At 33.1% G+C, this 14,001-nt stretch overlaps 1 protein-coding gene and 1 pseudogene across 1 annotated transcript; one reads left to right on the top strand and one right to left on the bottom strand.

Annotated features, from left to right (window-relative positions):
- Positions 1–2,064: 2,064 nt before the first annotated feature.
- Positions 2,065–7,266, top strand: LOC139886233 (glutamate receptor 3.4-like). The gene is made up of 5 exons (XM_071869982.1): positions 2,065–2,740; positions 3,430–4,772; positions 4,860–5,169; positions 5,268–5,677; positions 6,521–7,266. The coding sequence occupies exons 1-5, from the start codon at positions 2,422–2,424 to the stop codon at positions 6,968–6,970; spliced, it is 2,832 nt and encodes a 943-aa protein (XP_071726083.1). The 5' UTR covers positions 2,065–2,421; the 3' UTR covers positions 6,971–7,266.
- Positions 7,267–12,752: 5,486 nt separating this feature from the next.
- LOC139886942 (small nucleolar RNA R71) lies at positions 12,753–12,866 on the bottom strand (annotated as a pseudogene).
- Between the last annotated feature and the right edge of the window lie 1,135 nt (positions 12,867–14,001).

Below are 14,001 nucleotides of genomic sequence, written 5' to 3'. Positions count from 1 at the left end.
GAGGTCAAATACCTCGCAATGAAATCAATGAATGACGTGTTCGTCCATATGGATTTGGAGCGATCGTCACATACATAATGTTTCAAATATTGTACATATGATTATTGAGGTGTTTTATTTTCTTTCCATAACAATATGGGAGTTTAATTTTTTGTTTGCATAATTCACGTACTTAATATAGTGCATTGTTTTTTAATTTATTTCTAATTATATTTAATTATGATTATTACCTAAGCATTCGAGAAATTTAGGGATGAATTAAACTAATAATAACATCATCATTATAGCATTTTAATAGAAACTAGTGAAATAACCCGTGAAATCATTGGTTTGTTTAAACGAAACAATTTAATGACATGTTTTATGTATTAAGTGAATGTAAATGTTAAAGTCATTTATTTTAATGACCCATTTGACTAAGAAACTTGTCGTTATTTTTACAAATGTATAGCGACATGTATTTTCGCATACATATGTAACATAATTAATTTCGTAAAAAGAATTCATATTTGAATATTAATAATATAATAATAATTATTATATTATAATTATTATATTAAAAGTAAATAATAATACTAATATTCGCTCAAAGTTGAGTATTTATATTTTTAATAATATTAATTATTATTAGTAATAATAAATTCATTTTTAATTTTTTTAGAAAAATAAAATTACAATTACAATTTAGGAGAGATTGATATTTTCTTTTATAAAAGATTTCGTATCATTTTTTTTAATTAAATTAATATATAATTATGACATCATCATTATGAAAATTAAAGGATAATTAGCTTAATGATAAAATTATCATTTTAGAGATTTATATGACTATATATATATATATATATATATATATATATATATATATATATATATATATATATATATATATATAGGCATGATCAATGGGGAAGTAACCAATGGGGGGAAGCGAAAAAAAAAAAATTTCGTTTTTTTTTGAATTTTTTTTTCCGGCATCAAGATCACACGAAAATATGAACATTTAGAAGAGACACTTCGTGATGAATGTTATTATTTAGGCGGAAAAACGATCGACAAAAATAACATTCAAGATAATATTGTTCGTGAAGAATATGAACGTTTTTTTTCATGTTTTGCGAAGTAAAATTTAGCCCGATTTAGGGTCTAGGGTTTAGGGTTTAGGGTTTGGTGTTTTGGGTTTATTCCATAAATCCAAAACACCAAACCCTAAACCCTAAACTCTAAACCGTTCGTGTTAAAAACTCAATCTAAATCCTAAATCTAAACCCTAAATCTAAACCCTAAACCCTAAATTTCTAAACCCTAATATCTAAACCCTATAAACCCTAATATCTAAACCCCAATAGCTAAAAACCTCAAAATACGCTCGAAAAACACGATAATTGTTATATATTACTTCTTCGAGCGTTTTTCCGCCAAAATAAAAACATTTATCACAAAGTGTCTCTACTAAATGTTCATATTTTCATCTCATCTATAATGTTCGTGAACAAAGTTTTTTCAAAAAACGAAAAAAAAAAGTTTTTGCTTCCCCCCGCTTCCCCCCGAATGGTTACTTCCCTCTTGATCCTACCACTATATATATATATATATATATATATATATATATATATATATATATATATATATATATATATATATAATGGTTCAAATCAACGGTGATTGAATTGATGGTTGAAAAATACTATACTAGATAGTCAAATATAATGCCATCATAAAATGGTTAAAATTGAAATTGAATACACTACTTTAATTTTGTATTTCTTTTAATAGGTAAAACTGTTAAAGTCAAGTTGAATTATATTATACATATTAAATGAATTATATTATTATACATATTATATTATATATTATTATAAGTTACATTAAATTTGATAAATATAATAAAAATTAGTGTTGATATTCAAAAGAAAGGAGTTTCGTTGATTATACAGTAGCAATTTGTCTATTATTTTCCCTCACTCATCTCACTTTCTAAGTTCTTCATCATTTTATTATACTCCCTAATTTTTATTTATTATTTAATTTCTACAATTCTTTAATCACAATCCTTAAATTTTGATTGACTTCATCATCATCTAATTTTTGTTTAGCTGTTACCTTTTCTCGATATTTATTTATTATATTCTTAATATAATATAATTCTCATCCTTTTATTTTTTTTATTGTAAATCTCTGGTTTCCATTGTGGGTATCCATATCTAACAACCACTTTGATGGATTAAATTTCTTGTCCAAAAAAAGGTTTATCTGGTATTCATGTGGTTAGGGTTCAGCTATCTTGAAATTCTTGACTTTTGTTCTAAAATTCAAGATTTCATATTTCACACTAATGTCTTGTAAAAACTGCTCCTTTAGGTGCAGATGTGAGGTCAGCAACTCCAGTTGACTTGAGCTTTAAAAGGGTATCTTCAAAAAATGGATTTTTATCAACCTATGATGAGAAAATTTATGATTTTCTTGATTTATGGCATGTGGGTCATGGTGGTAGTTGCCATGGCAGATGAGGGTAAAACTGTAAATTCATCAACATCATCAGCAGCATCATCAAGAAGACCAAAGGTTGTAAACATTGGAGCTTTGTTAACAGTGAATTCAGTAATTGGGAGGTCTGTGAAACCTGCAATTGAAGCTGCTGTTGATGATGTTAATGCTGATGCAAACATTCTTGGTGACACCCAATTGAATCTCATTTTACATGATACTAATTGCAGTGGATTTCTTGGCACCATTGAAGGTAATATAATTCTCTGTTAATTTTTACATTTTACTTCCAGCTTTTTACTTAGTTCAATCATGTTTACATTGTTATAAGGCAGATGTATTAATGTGTTTGTGTATCATAAATCAATAATATAAAGTTTGGTGTAGCATAGCCAAAATTATGCATTCAAAAGTTTGTACACCAAAGTATTTGCTTTTTTTTGGTAAAAAAAAAAAAGTATTTGCTTTTATACAGGGAAAAAGCAGCTGCTTTGCTGTAACTGTGTACACCAAAGATCAACACCTACTTTATTGTTGTACATATCAGTTTTAGTATCCTAGCACATAATTTTGTAGCTTTACAGTATTACTATGGCAAATTTCTTAAACAAAAGGTTGGAAAAAAGAAAAATTGATAACAAAAGAATTAAGAATATATGAATAGCAACTTGTTTCTATACTAATGCTAGTTGATATGTTTGACTTTGTGCTTCATATCATATGTCATGGTTTTACTTTTTGAGTTAATATAATGCACATGAAACATGTGATGTTTGAGATTAAGCTTCATTAATCATTAGAGAAAATTAATCATTTTAGGAACACTAAGAACATACTGTAATTATGGTTATAAACTTTTAAATGAACATCACTTTGAATTTGAATGTAAAAGTCAAAGACTGTCTTTTGACTTATTATTATTTTTTTTTAATGTTGATGTAGCTTTGGAGCTGATGGAGAATGATGTGGTGGCTGCAATCGGGCCCCAGTCATCAACCATAGCACATGTTATCTCACACGTTGTTAACGAACTTCACGTACCTCTACTTTCTTTCGGCGCTACGGACCCCACATTATCAGCTCTCCAATATCCTTATTTCATTCGTACGACTCAAAATGATTATTACCAAATGTCAGCCATTGCAGACTTGGTTGATTACTATGATTGGAAAGAAGTAATTGCAATATTTGTAGATGATGATTATGGTAGAAACGGGATTTCATCGTTAGGCGATTCGTTAGCCAAGAAACGAGCCAAGATCTCATATAAAGCGGCTTTTGCGTCAGGTGCATCAGCAGACGACATAAGTGAAATATTGACTGCAGTTAATTTAATGGAGTCACGTGTTTATGTTGTTCACGTGAATCCCGATTCGGGTCTAGAAATATTCTCGGTTGCGAAGAAACTAGGAATGATGACAAGTGGTTATGTATGGATAACCACAGAGTGGGTCCCGTCGGTTCTGGATTCGTCAGAACCGCCAGGTCCCGACACTATGGACTTATTACAAGGTGTGTTGTCACTTCGACAACACACACCGAATTCCGAGTTGAAAAAATCGTTTGAAACAAAATGGAAAAACATCAAACGAAAGGAAACACCGAGTTTCAATTCGTATGCTCTTTATGCTTATGATTCTGTTTGGTTACTCGGGTATGCTCTTGATACTTTGTTAAAATCGGGCGAAAGTATCACATTTTCTTCTGACCCGAAACTTCAAAGCACAAACGGAAGCCAACTTCGATTATCAGCACTTCACATGTTCAACGAAGGTCCTAAATTACTTGATCTGATTCTATCAACAAATTTTACTGGTTTAACGGGTGAAGTTCAGTTCGATCAGGATAAGAATCTGATTCATCCGGCTTATGATATTCTTAACATTGGTGGGACCGGATTACGGACCATCGGATATTGGTCAAACTACTCTGGTTTGTCGGTTGACACCCCCGATAGTTTGTATTCCAAGCCTTTGAACAGTTCAAATGATACTAAACGTCTTTATGGTGTTATTTGGCCTGGTGAAACGAGTGTGAAGCCACGTGGATGGGTGTTCCCGAACAACGGGAAGCCGTTGAGGATCGGTGTACCGTATCGACATAGTTACAAAGAGGTTATAACGAAAGACGATAAGTCTCCACAAGGTGTAAAGGGGTATAGCTTCGATGTTTTTGAAGCTGCTGTGAATTTACTACCGTACGCTGTGCCTCGGGAATATATTTTATTTGGGGACGGGATTCGAAACCCGAGTTATAGCAATCTTATATCTTCTGTTGCTGAAAATGTAAGTTCTTACATGATGTTTACTTTTTGTTGACACCTGCAAATACCAATTGATAAAAGTTGAAATTTGATTTTTCTTGTTGTTTAGAAATTTGATGCAGCTGTTGGAGATGTTACAATTACTACAAATCGAACAAGGATAGTTGATTTCACACAACCATATATGGAATCGGGACTCGTTATAGTTGTTCCTGTCAAGAAATCGAAAACCAGCCCATGGGCTTTTCTCAGACCTTTCACCCTTGAAATGTGGCTTGTTACTGGCGGTTTCTTTCTTCTTGTTGGATGTGTTGTTTGGATTCTTGAACATCGTTTGAACCATGAGTTTCGTGGGCCCCCGAGTCAACAAATCATCACAATTTTCTGGTTCAGTTTTTCAACTATGTTCTTTTCTCATAGTAAGCATGATATGTTTGATTACGCACTTTAGAATTATCTTATTTTGATAATTTAACATTCAAGATCAAAACTTTACTTAGTAGAGTTGTTTATGCAGGAGAAAACACGGTTAGCACATTGGGGCGGTTCGTTCTACTATTATGGTTGTTTGTGGTGTTAATTATCAATTCAAGCTACACCGCAAGTTTGACTTCGATCTTGACCGTTCAACAGTTGACTTCAAGGATCGAGGGGATAGATGGGTTGATTTCAATTAAAGACCCAATTGGAGTTCAAGATGGATCTTTTGCGTATAACTATTTGGTCCAAGAGCTTAACATTGCACCATCTAGAATCAGATCATTGAAAGACAAAGCTGAATATATGAATGCACTTCACCTTGGTCCGAAACAGGGTGGTGTAGCTGCCATTGTTGATGAGCTTCCTTATGTCGAGCTTTTTATGAGTTACACACAATGTGAGTTCAAGATTGTCGGTCGCGAGTTCACCAAAAGCGGCTGGGGATTCGTAAGTTTTTTTACTTTTCCTACTTTTGACCATAATAGTTTAACTTCACGTGTGAAGCTTTAACTCTAGGGTTCCATAAATATTTTGAGCAAATGTATCAAGTTTGAAGTTGAAAAACATTCTGTTTGATCTTAAAAGTTAAAGTCTGCTTCTAATTTTACATTAAGGGTGCGTTTGATTGCCTCTTAATTGAATGGTTTAGCAGTAAATGTTGAACCGTTAAGCACTTAGTGCATTTGTTTGTGACATCGGAATGTGCTAAACCATTCGGAGTTGAACTATTCTCTTAACCATTCAACACCTCTAATTCCTTTGATATCCTCCATAGATTATATCAACACTTAGTAAACAATTATATACTTACCAATGAGCTAGTAGCTCACCTGTTACCTTAGAACCTGTTACCTTAGAAGCTGGGGCCCTCCATGTGGAAACCTTTGCCAAAATGGGCTCATGATCAATTCCCACTCTTGGCAAGAATATACAACCCATTACAAAGTGGGATGATAATTGTTCCTGCCACATGGGGATATTCGGTGGAGGTATTTTACAAGCTGGCTCTTACGGGGGTGGTTTTTCAAAGGAAACGCAGGGTTTGGGTGTCCCTGTCGATCTACACCTTTTGCCAACAAATATATAGTTTTATTTATTCATTTATAAGGTCTATATATTTTACATCATTGGTAGAGTTCATTAAGAATGATTTCAAATAGGTTATTGTTATTCGGAACCAAGTTCAATCGGATCCTTTGAATCATTCAGCGCTTAATCATTATATTATATCAAAGCGCCCTTGAGAGCAGTTAGCTCCTATTAATGGGTTTTTTTTGGCATTTATTTCAGGCATTCCAAAGGGATTCTCCCTTAGCGGTTGACTTATCGACCGCCATTCTGCAACTATCGGAAAACGGGGAATTACAAAGAATCCACGACAAATGGTTGGCATCGAGTTCATGTTCATCTCAAGTTTCAGAAATAGACACAAATAGCCTTTCTCTAAGCAGTTTTTGGGGCCTGTTTCTTATATGTGGTATCGCATGCTTCATTTCTCTCAGCATTTACTTTCTTAGAGTGTTTTGTCAATACCGTAGATTCTCTCCCGATGAAGAAGCAGCACACGAGCTTCCTGAGTTTCCCGAACCTAAGTCAGCTAGGCGCAGTTCAAGACGAACATTGAGGTCCACAAGTTTTAAAGATCTGATCGAGTTTTATGACAAGAAAGAAGCCGAGATTAAAGCGATTTTGAAACGTAACAAGCGTCAAGTTACCGGAGACGGCGATTCGCCTTCTTGAATTGGAAAATTTTGGTCTTGTGCAAGATGGTTAACTTTCTTAAATTGGAAAGATTTGTTCTTGCATATGTATGTATATTCTGAACAGTTGAACCGAACTATACTTTGTTCTTACTAGAAAATCGATTATTATAATGCTAGAAATTAGGGGCCTAGTTACAACATACCACCCAGTGTTAGAAATCGGGTATAAATTGACTGCCGGATTCGTTCTTGAATCGTGTAATCACTGTCTCTATAAAGTATTTCGACCCTACGATTGCCTTGGTTGCACGAAATCTTTACAGGGATAAGACAAGAACGCAATAAGTGTTTTTGGCAATGAAATCACTGATCAAATTGTTAGAGAATATGTGTGTGTTTCTGTTTGTTGATGAATGCAGAATGAATGAATGAAAAACGTCCAAAAACTGTTATAGGAAAACAGTTAAAACCGAAAGGGTGTAACCCTTCATATTTGGCGGGAAAAACTGTTGAATGACATCCTTTCAATAAAACGTATAGTAACAGATGGTGTCATTTGGGTTGAGGTTTCGGGGCGCTGCCCCGAGCCCCGCGAGGGGCGCTGCCCCTTGGACCCCGCAAGGGGCCCCCTTGACCCCCGCATTTTGCGCGACAGTTAGCAGCCAACTCTTACGGGCGTGTACTCCACACTCTCCAAACCCGTTGATAAGTATAGCTAGCTAACACCTGCATTCAAGTAAATCGCAACTAATTAAAATGTACGTTGGATGACACTAAAATCACCAACACCCAGTAACTTTGTATAACTATAACTATTGTTTACTACTATTATTTTACCAACTACATGACTATCAAGTTGCATAAACATATTTTTCAATTCAATAATTGTCATTTTAAACTAAATATATAACTGCTATGTATAAAAACTCTATACATCTTAACGACAACCTTTCAAATTCTCATGAGAGTTATCTTAATTATTATAGGGCCTTATACTATAAATATAATATAAGACATCATCTGTAACAATAATACGTAGTGCAATAATAATTGATTTTTTTTTGCTCCGTTGGTCTCTTGATTATACACCAAATAGCAATCAGAGTCTCTTAATTATTTTTTTGCATTTAGAATCTTTTATTTCCAAAAAAGTGCAATCATAGTCCCTTTGCCTAACGTCCATCCAAAGAGTCCGTTAAGTGTCATCACGAGATTAACACGTGATGGGCAATTTCCTCTTTTTGTTCAGTTTCAGCATGGAGTACCATCACATGATTATATGCAGGCTTTTTCCTTATCATTTCACCAAATACTTTGAAAGTCACAAACAAACCCTAGAATTAAAAACAAAAATTGGAGCTCTAAATCGTTAGAAATGGATTATTGGTGTGGTCGAGTGATATTGCGCAAATTATATATATTTTTCAGACAAAATTGCATGGGGGGTCCCTATGGTTTGTTCGATACAACAAGTGGAGTCCAAAAGAATTTTTTCACCTTGGGGGTCACTGTGGTTTGCAATAGTTTCACCAGGGGTCCAACGTCCTAACGTCTGTCAATAGTTAACAGTTTTGGGTCTCACATGATTTGCACATGAGGGTAGTTCCGTCTTTTTAATTAACCCTCCAGCTTTTTTTATTTTATTTTCTTTTCTCTTTTCTCTTTTCTTTTATTTCTCTTTCTTCAACCATCAAAATCATAAATCCTAATTTTGTTCTCTTTGTTCACCTTCATCTTCTTCCCATTCCATCTTCATACCTAATAAAGACATGAACCCTAATTTTTTCTAACTTCCATCTCTACCAAAAAAACAATACACCTGTTTACAAATAAAAAAGGTACATAATCCATTTAAAAGGATCCAGTAGAACCTGTTCACCTGTTGTAACAATACACCTGTTTAAAAAACAATACATCTGTTCACTTCAAATTAAATTCACTCAATACAATCAGCTCATCAAGTCAGATTGATTTCATTCGTTCTAGAATTTTCAATTAGTTAGGGTTTATTATCATCAGAATTAAGTGAGATGGCGGTGTTGTTTCTAATGACCCGTCCTAATCTACCTGGACGAATACATTACATTTGGTTACATCGCGAGGTACTTGACCTCTATATGATACATTTTACAAACATTGCATTCGTTTTTAAAAGACAAAGTTTCATTACATCGAAAGTTGACAGGCATGCATACCATTTCATAATATATCTAAACTATAAATGACTTGATAATATTCTTGATGAACTCAATGACTCGAATGCAACATCTTTTGAAATATGTCATAAATGACTCCAAGTAATATCTCTACGATGAGCAAATGCACAGCGGAAGATTTCTTTCAAACCTGAGAATAAACATGCTTTCAAGTGTCAACCAAAAGGTTGGTGAGTTCATTAGTTTATCATAAATATTCATTTTCATTATTTTAATAGACCACAAGATTTTATTTATTCAATAATCCTACACTCGCAAGTGTTTAAAATCCATTCGTATGATGAACACCTGGTAACCGACATTAACATAATGCATATAAAATATCCCCGCATACTCGCAAGTATGCCATAATTATTGGCAATCGCAATCACCATTTAAATCGAAGTACTAAAGCATTTCATATTCCAGAATAGGGTTTGTTAGGCCCATAGATCTATCTTTAGGATTCGCGTCAATTAGGGGCCATTTCCCTAATTCTTAGGTTACCAGACTTGAAGGGGCGATATTCGGTATAGTAATCCAACCATACAATGTAGTTTCAAGTACTTGTGTCTATTTCGTAAAACATTTATAAAAACAGCGCATGTATTCTCAGTCCCAAAAATATATTGCAAAAGCATTTAAAAAGGGAGCAAATGAAACTCACTATATTGTATTTTATAGTAAAAATACATATGACGACATTGAACAATGCAAGGTTGACCTCGGATTCACGAACCTATAACATTTGTATATATATATTAATACATATACTTGTAATCGAACAAATTAGATATTATTATTAAAGATATAATTGTTATATTTAGTGATTTATAGGTTTCATTATTTAATTAAATATACTCATTTTATAAAAAAAAATATTAATATAGTTATGTTATGTGTATTAAATATATTTTTATACAAATAATCTTAATTTAATATATACCAATAATACTAACCATAATAATAATAATAATAAAAATAATAATCTTGATAATCCTATTAATACTTATGTTAGTAATTATAATAATAACAATAATAATAATTATAATACAAGTAATAATATCAATAATTAATAATAACAATAACAATAATAATAATAATAATAATAATAATAATAATAATAATAATAATAATAATAATAATAATAATAATAATAATAATAATAATAATAATTTTTGGTAATGAAAAACTACCTCAAAACAAGCTTTAAAAAAATTAGATGTCACCAACAGGGATCGAACCCGTAACCTCTTGCTTTAACACTCATACCCTTAACCATTCCACTGTCTCGTGTTTTCTTTTTAAATTATCTAATAACTTATTTAACCTATATTATTCGTGCTTCATCTAAACTTTCATCATCATTAACATACGTTCATTATCAATCATCTTATTCTTCATCATCATACCCTTAGCATCATCATACGTCTACCATCGCCATGATCATCTACCATGATCATAACATCATACATCGTGTATCATTATCATAATCATATCATCACTTACAATATCATGTTCATCATTATGCTCGTTCATCATATCGTTTCTTCACATCATCATCATCATCTTATTAAAACCATTATTATGGTTATCTAATCATTGTAAAAAAAAAAAAATTGTAAGTGATCGTTCCTTAATTGTCACGATTATTTACGATTAAATACGCAAAATTAACTATATGTGAGTGAAAAAGGAGATACTTTGATGAGGTTTTATGTTTTGCAGGTAAGAAAGATGTTGGTGCGAAAGATGGTACAAAATGGCTATTTAAAGCGGAAGATTGACAAGATTTGGAAGCCTGAAAAAGAATCCGAAAATTTGCAAAGGCGTAAATTACGCCTATCTTGGCGTAATTTATGCCAAGTCTCAGATACGCCCAGTCAGGGGGGTGGTTTTAGGCGTAAAAATACGCCAGGAAATTTAACAAAGGCGTAAATTACGCCAAAAGTGGCGTAAATTACGCCAGGCCAAATTCCAGAAATCCGGGAAATACGAATTTTAGCTTTTGGATGAAGTTTCCTAACCCCTATTTAAGGAGAGCTCTAGGGTTACGAAAAGATATCTTTTTCCATCAGTTTTGCAGCAGGAAACCCTCCCAAACACACAAAAACACTAATCTAATCATCATTCTTCAAGAATTCAAGTCAAGATCAAGGTGCCATTCATCATGCAATTATCAAGAGATTCATTGATTATCATCACCACTATGCTTGGCTAGTTTTCTAATCTTTATTCCTTCCATGAACAATTGATACATGTATTCTTTCATTCAAGTTTATGCGGTTTGTAATGTTTTGAAACTTATGTCTTTTGAATTGTGATGTTATGAACCTATTGTTTATTGATTAATGCAAGTATTATTGATTGTGATTGTTGCAAGTTGAGTCATAGTGATTTAACATTTTGTTCCTAATCCACTTAGTGTTAATTAGATTAAGGATAAAGACAAAGTGTCTAGGTTGCATGATTCAATCTCAAAATAGTTAGAATTAATAAGCCTAAGAAATCTTATCTATGAGATTTGATCAATATTTGATGAGCATAATACTGGTTTGAATTGCATGCATGTGAGATTGGGATTGTGAAGGGATAAAGGCTTTTAATCAATTGATTACAACTTTTCGTCTAGTTCATTGTCTATGTTTTTAGATATTCAAGTTACATTTGCTTAGTAGTTGTTACTCTAGTCTTTATCTTAGTTAATCTTAGTTAACCACAAACAACAAAAATCCTGAAATTGCTTGCTAGTTGACCATAACTTCCCGTGGAACGAATCCTGCTTACCCTAGCTAAGTTAGAGTAATTAGGCTATTTTTGATTGACCCTTCGACATCGATCAAATTTTGGCGCCGCTGCCGGGGAAGTGTGCGCTTGATTGCAAGCTCTTATTTTACTGTTTTCATGTTAAATTAGAAAAATCATAAAAATTATAAAACCAATAAAAATCCAAAAAATAGTGTTTTGTGTATTTTGTTTTTGTCAGTTTTACGCTCGGTGTTTTTGTTTTTGTTGAAGTGCAGGTTAGTGTATGCAAACTCGGAGTTTGGGAGATCAAAATCTTAAGCCTTTAGACCCGAAAATCGAGAAATCTGCAAAAGCTAATCGAAAAGCTACAAGAATCTTAAAGGGTTCGACAGTGGCTTCAGCATCCACTCAGCCATAGTTAGAGACACATCCGATTGTTCCACCAAACTCTCCTAAATCAGAGTCTGAAACTGAAGAGGAAGTTTTTGATCAACGAGATGAGATGGTCGAACGACCAAGAGGAGTAGACACCTACTACCAACCAGGTGATTTTGAGGATCATTCACCTATTATTTATCCTGCATCGGCAAGAGGAAACAACCGACGATTTGAGGTCCGACCTCAACTTATTTCGATCTTGCCAACCTACCGAGGTATGGCTAATGAGGAACCATATGAACACATCACTGAATTTAATGGGATATGTGCTACTAATCAGGTAAACGGTTTCACTGATGATGAGGTACGTCTTCGATTATTTTCTTATTCACTTAAGGATAAGGCAAGAAGATGGTTTCTCTCCTTGCCCGCCCGAAGTATTAATACTTGGGCGGAAATGAAAAAGCGATTTTTAGAAGAATTTTACCCCATAAGTAAAACTTCAGACATGCGTACGCAAATAAAATCTTTTAAACAATTACCGGGTGAATTATTTCATGAAGCATATGAACGTCTGAAGGAGTTACTTAGGGCATGCCCACACCATGAGATACCCAAGTGGGAATTGGTTAAAGTTTTCTATGATAGTTTAGATGAAATGTCCCGTTCTTGTTGATTAAAAACGTTCCATATTAATTGATTTCGTTGCGAGGTTTTGACCTCTATATGAGACGTTTTTCAAAGACTGCATTCATTTTAAAACAAACCATAACCTTTATTTCATCAATAAAGGTTTAAAAAGCTTTACGTAGATTATCAAATAATGATAATCTAAAATATCCTGTTTACACACGACCATTACATAATGGTTTACATTACAAATATGTTACAACAAAATAAGTTTCTTGAATGCAGTTTTTACACAATATCATACAAGCATGGACTCCAAATCTCATCCTTATTTAAGTATGCGACAGCGGAAGCTCTTAATAATCACCTGAGAATAAACATGCTTAAAACGTCAACAAAAATGTTGGTGAGTTATAGGTTTAACCTATATATATCAAATCATAATAATAGACCACAAGATTTCATATTTCAATACACATCCCATACATAGAGATAAAAATCATTCATATGGTGAACACCTGGTAACCGACATTAACAAGATGCATATATAAGAATATCCCCATCATTCCGGGACACCCTTCGGATATGATATAAATTTCGAAGTACTAAAGCATCCGGTACTTTGGATGGGGTTTGTTAGGCCCAATAGATCTATCTTTAGGATTCGCGTCAATTAGGGTGTATGTTCCCCAATTCTTAGATTACCAGACTTAATAAAAAGGGGCATATTCGATTTCGATAATTCAACCATAGAATGTAGTTTCACGTACTTGTGTCTATTTTGTAAATCATTTATAAAACCTGCATGTATTCTCATCCCAAAAATATTAGATTTTAAAAGTGAGACTATAACTCACTTTCACAGATTTTTACTTCGTCGGGAAGTAAGACTTGGCCACTGGTTGATTCACGAACCTATAACAATATATACATATATATCAAAGTATGTTCAAAATATATTTACAACACTTTTAATATATTTTGATGTTTTAAGTTTTAAGTCAGCTGTCCTCGTTAGTAACCTACAACTAGTTGTCCACAGTTAGATGTACAGAAATAAATCGATAAATATTATCTTGAATCAATCCACGACCCAATGTATACGTATCTCAGTATT

Source organism: Rutidosis leptorrhynchoides, chromosome 1 (genome assembly GCF_046630445.1).
Source record: "Rutidosis leptorrhynchoides isolate AG116_Rl617_1_P2 chromosome 1, CSIRO_AGI_Rlap_v1, whole genome shotgun sequence".
In the NCBI taxonomy this organism is placed as follows: domain Eukaryota; kingdom Viridiplantae; phylum Streptophyta; class Magnoliopsida; order Asterales; family Asteraceae; genus Rutidosis; species Rutidosis leptorrhynchoides.
This window is presented reverse-complemented; position numbering and strand designations above follow the sequence as displayed.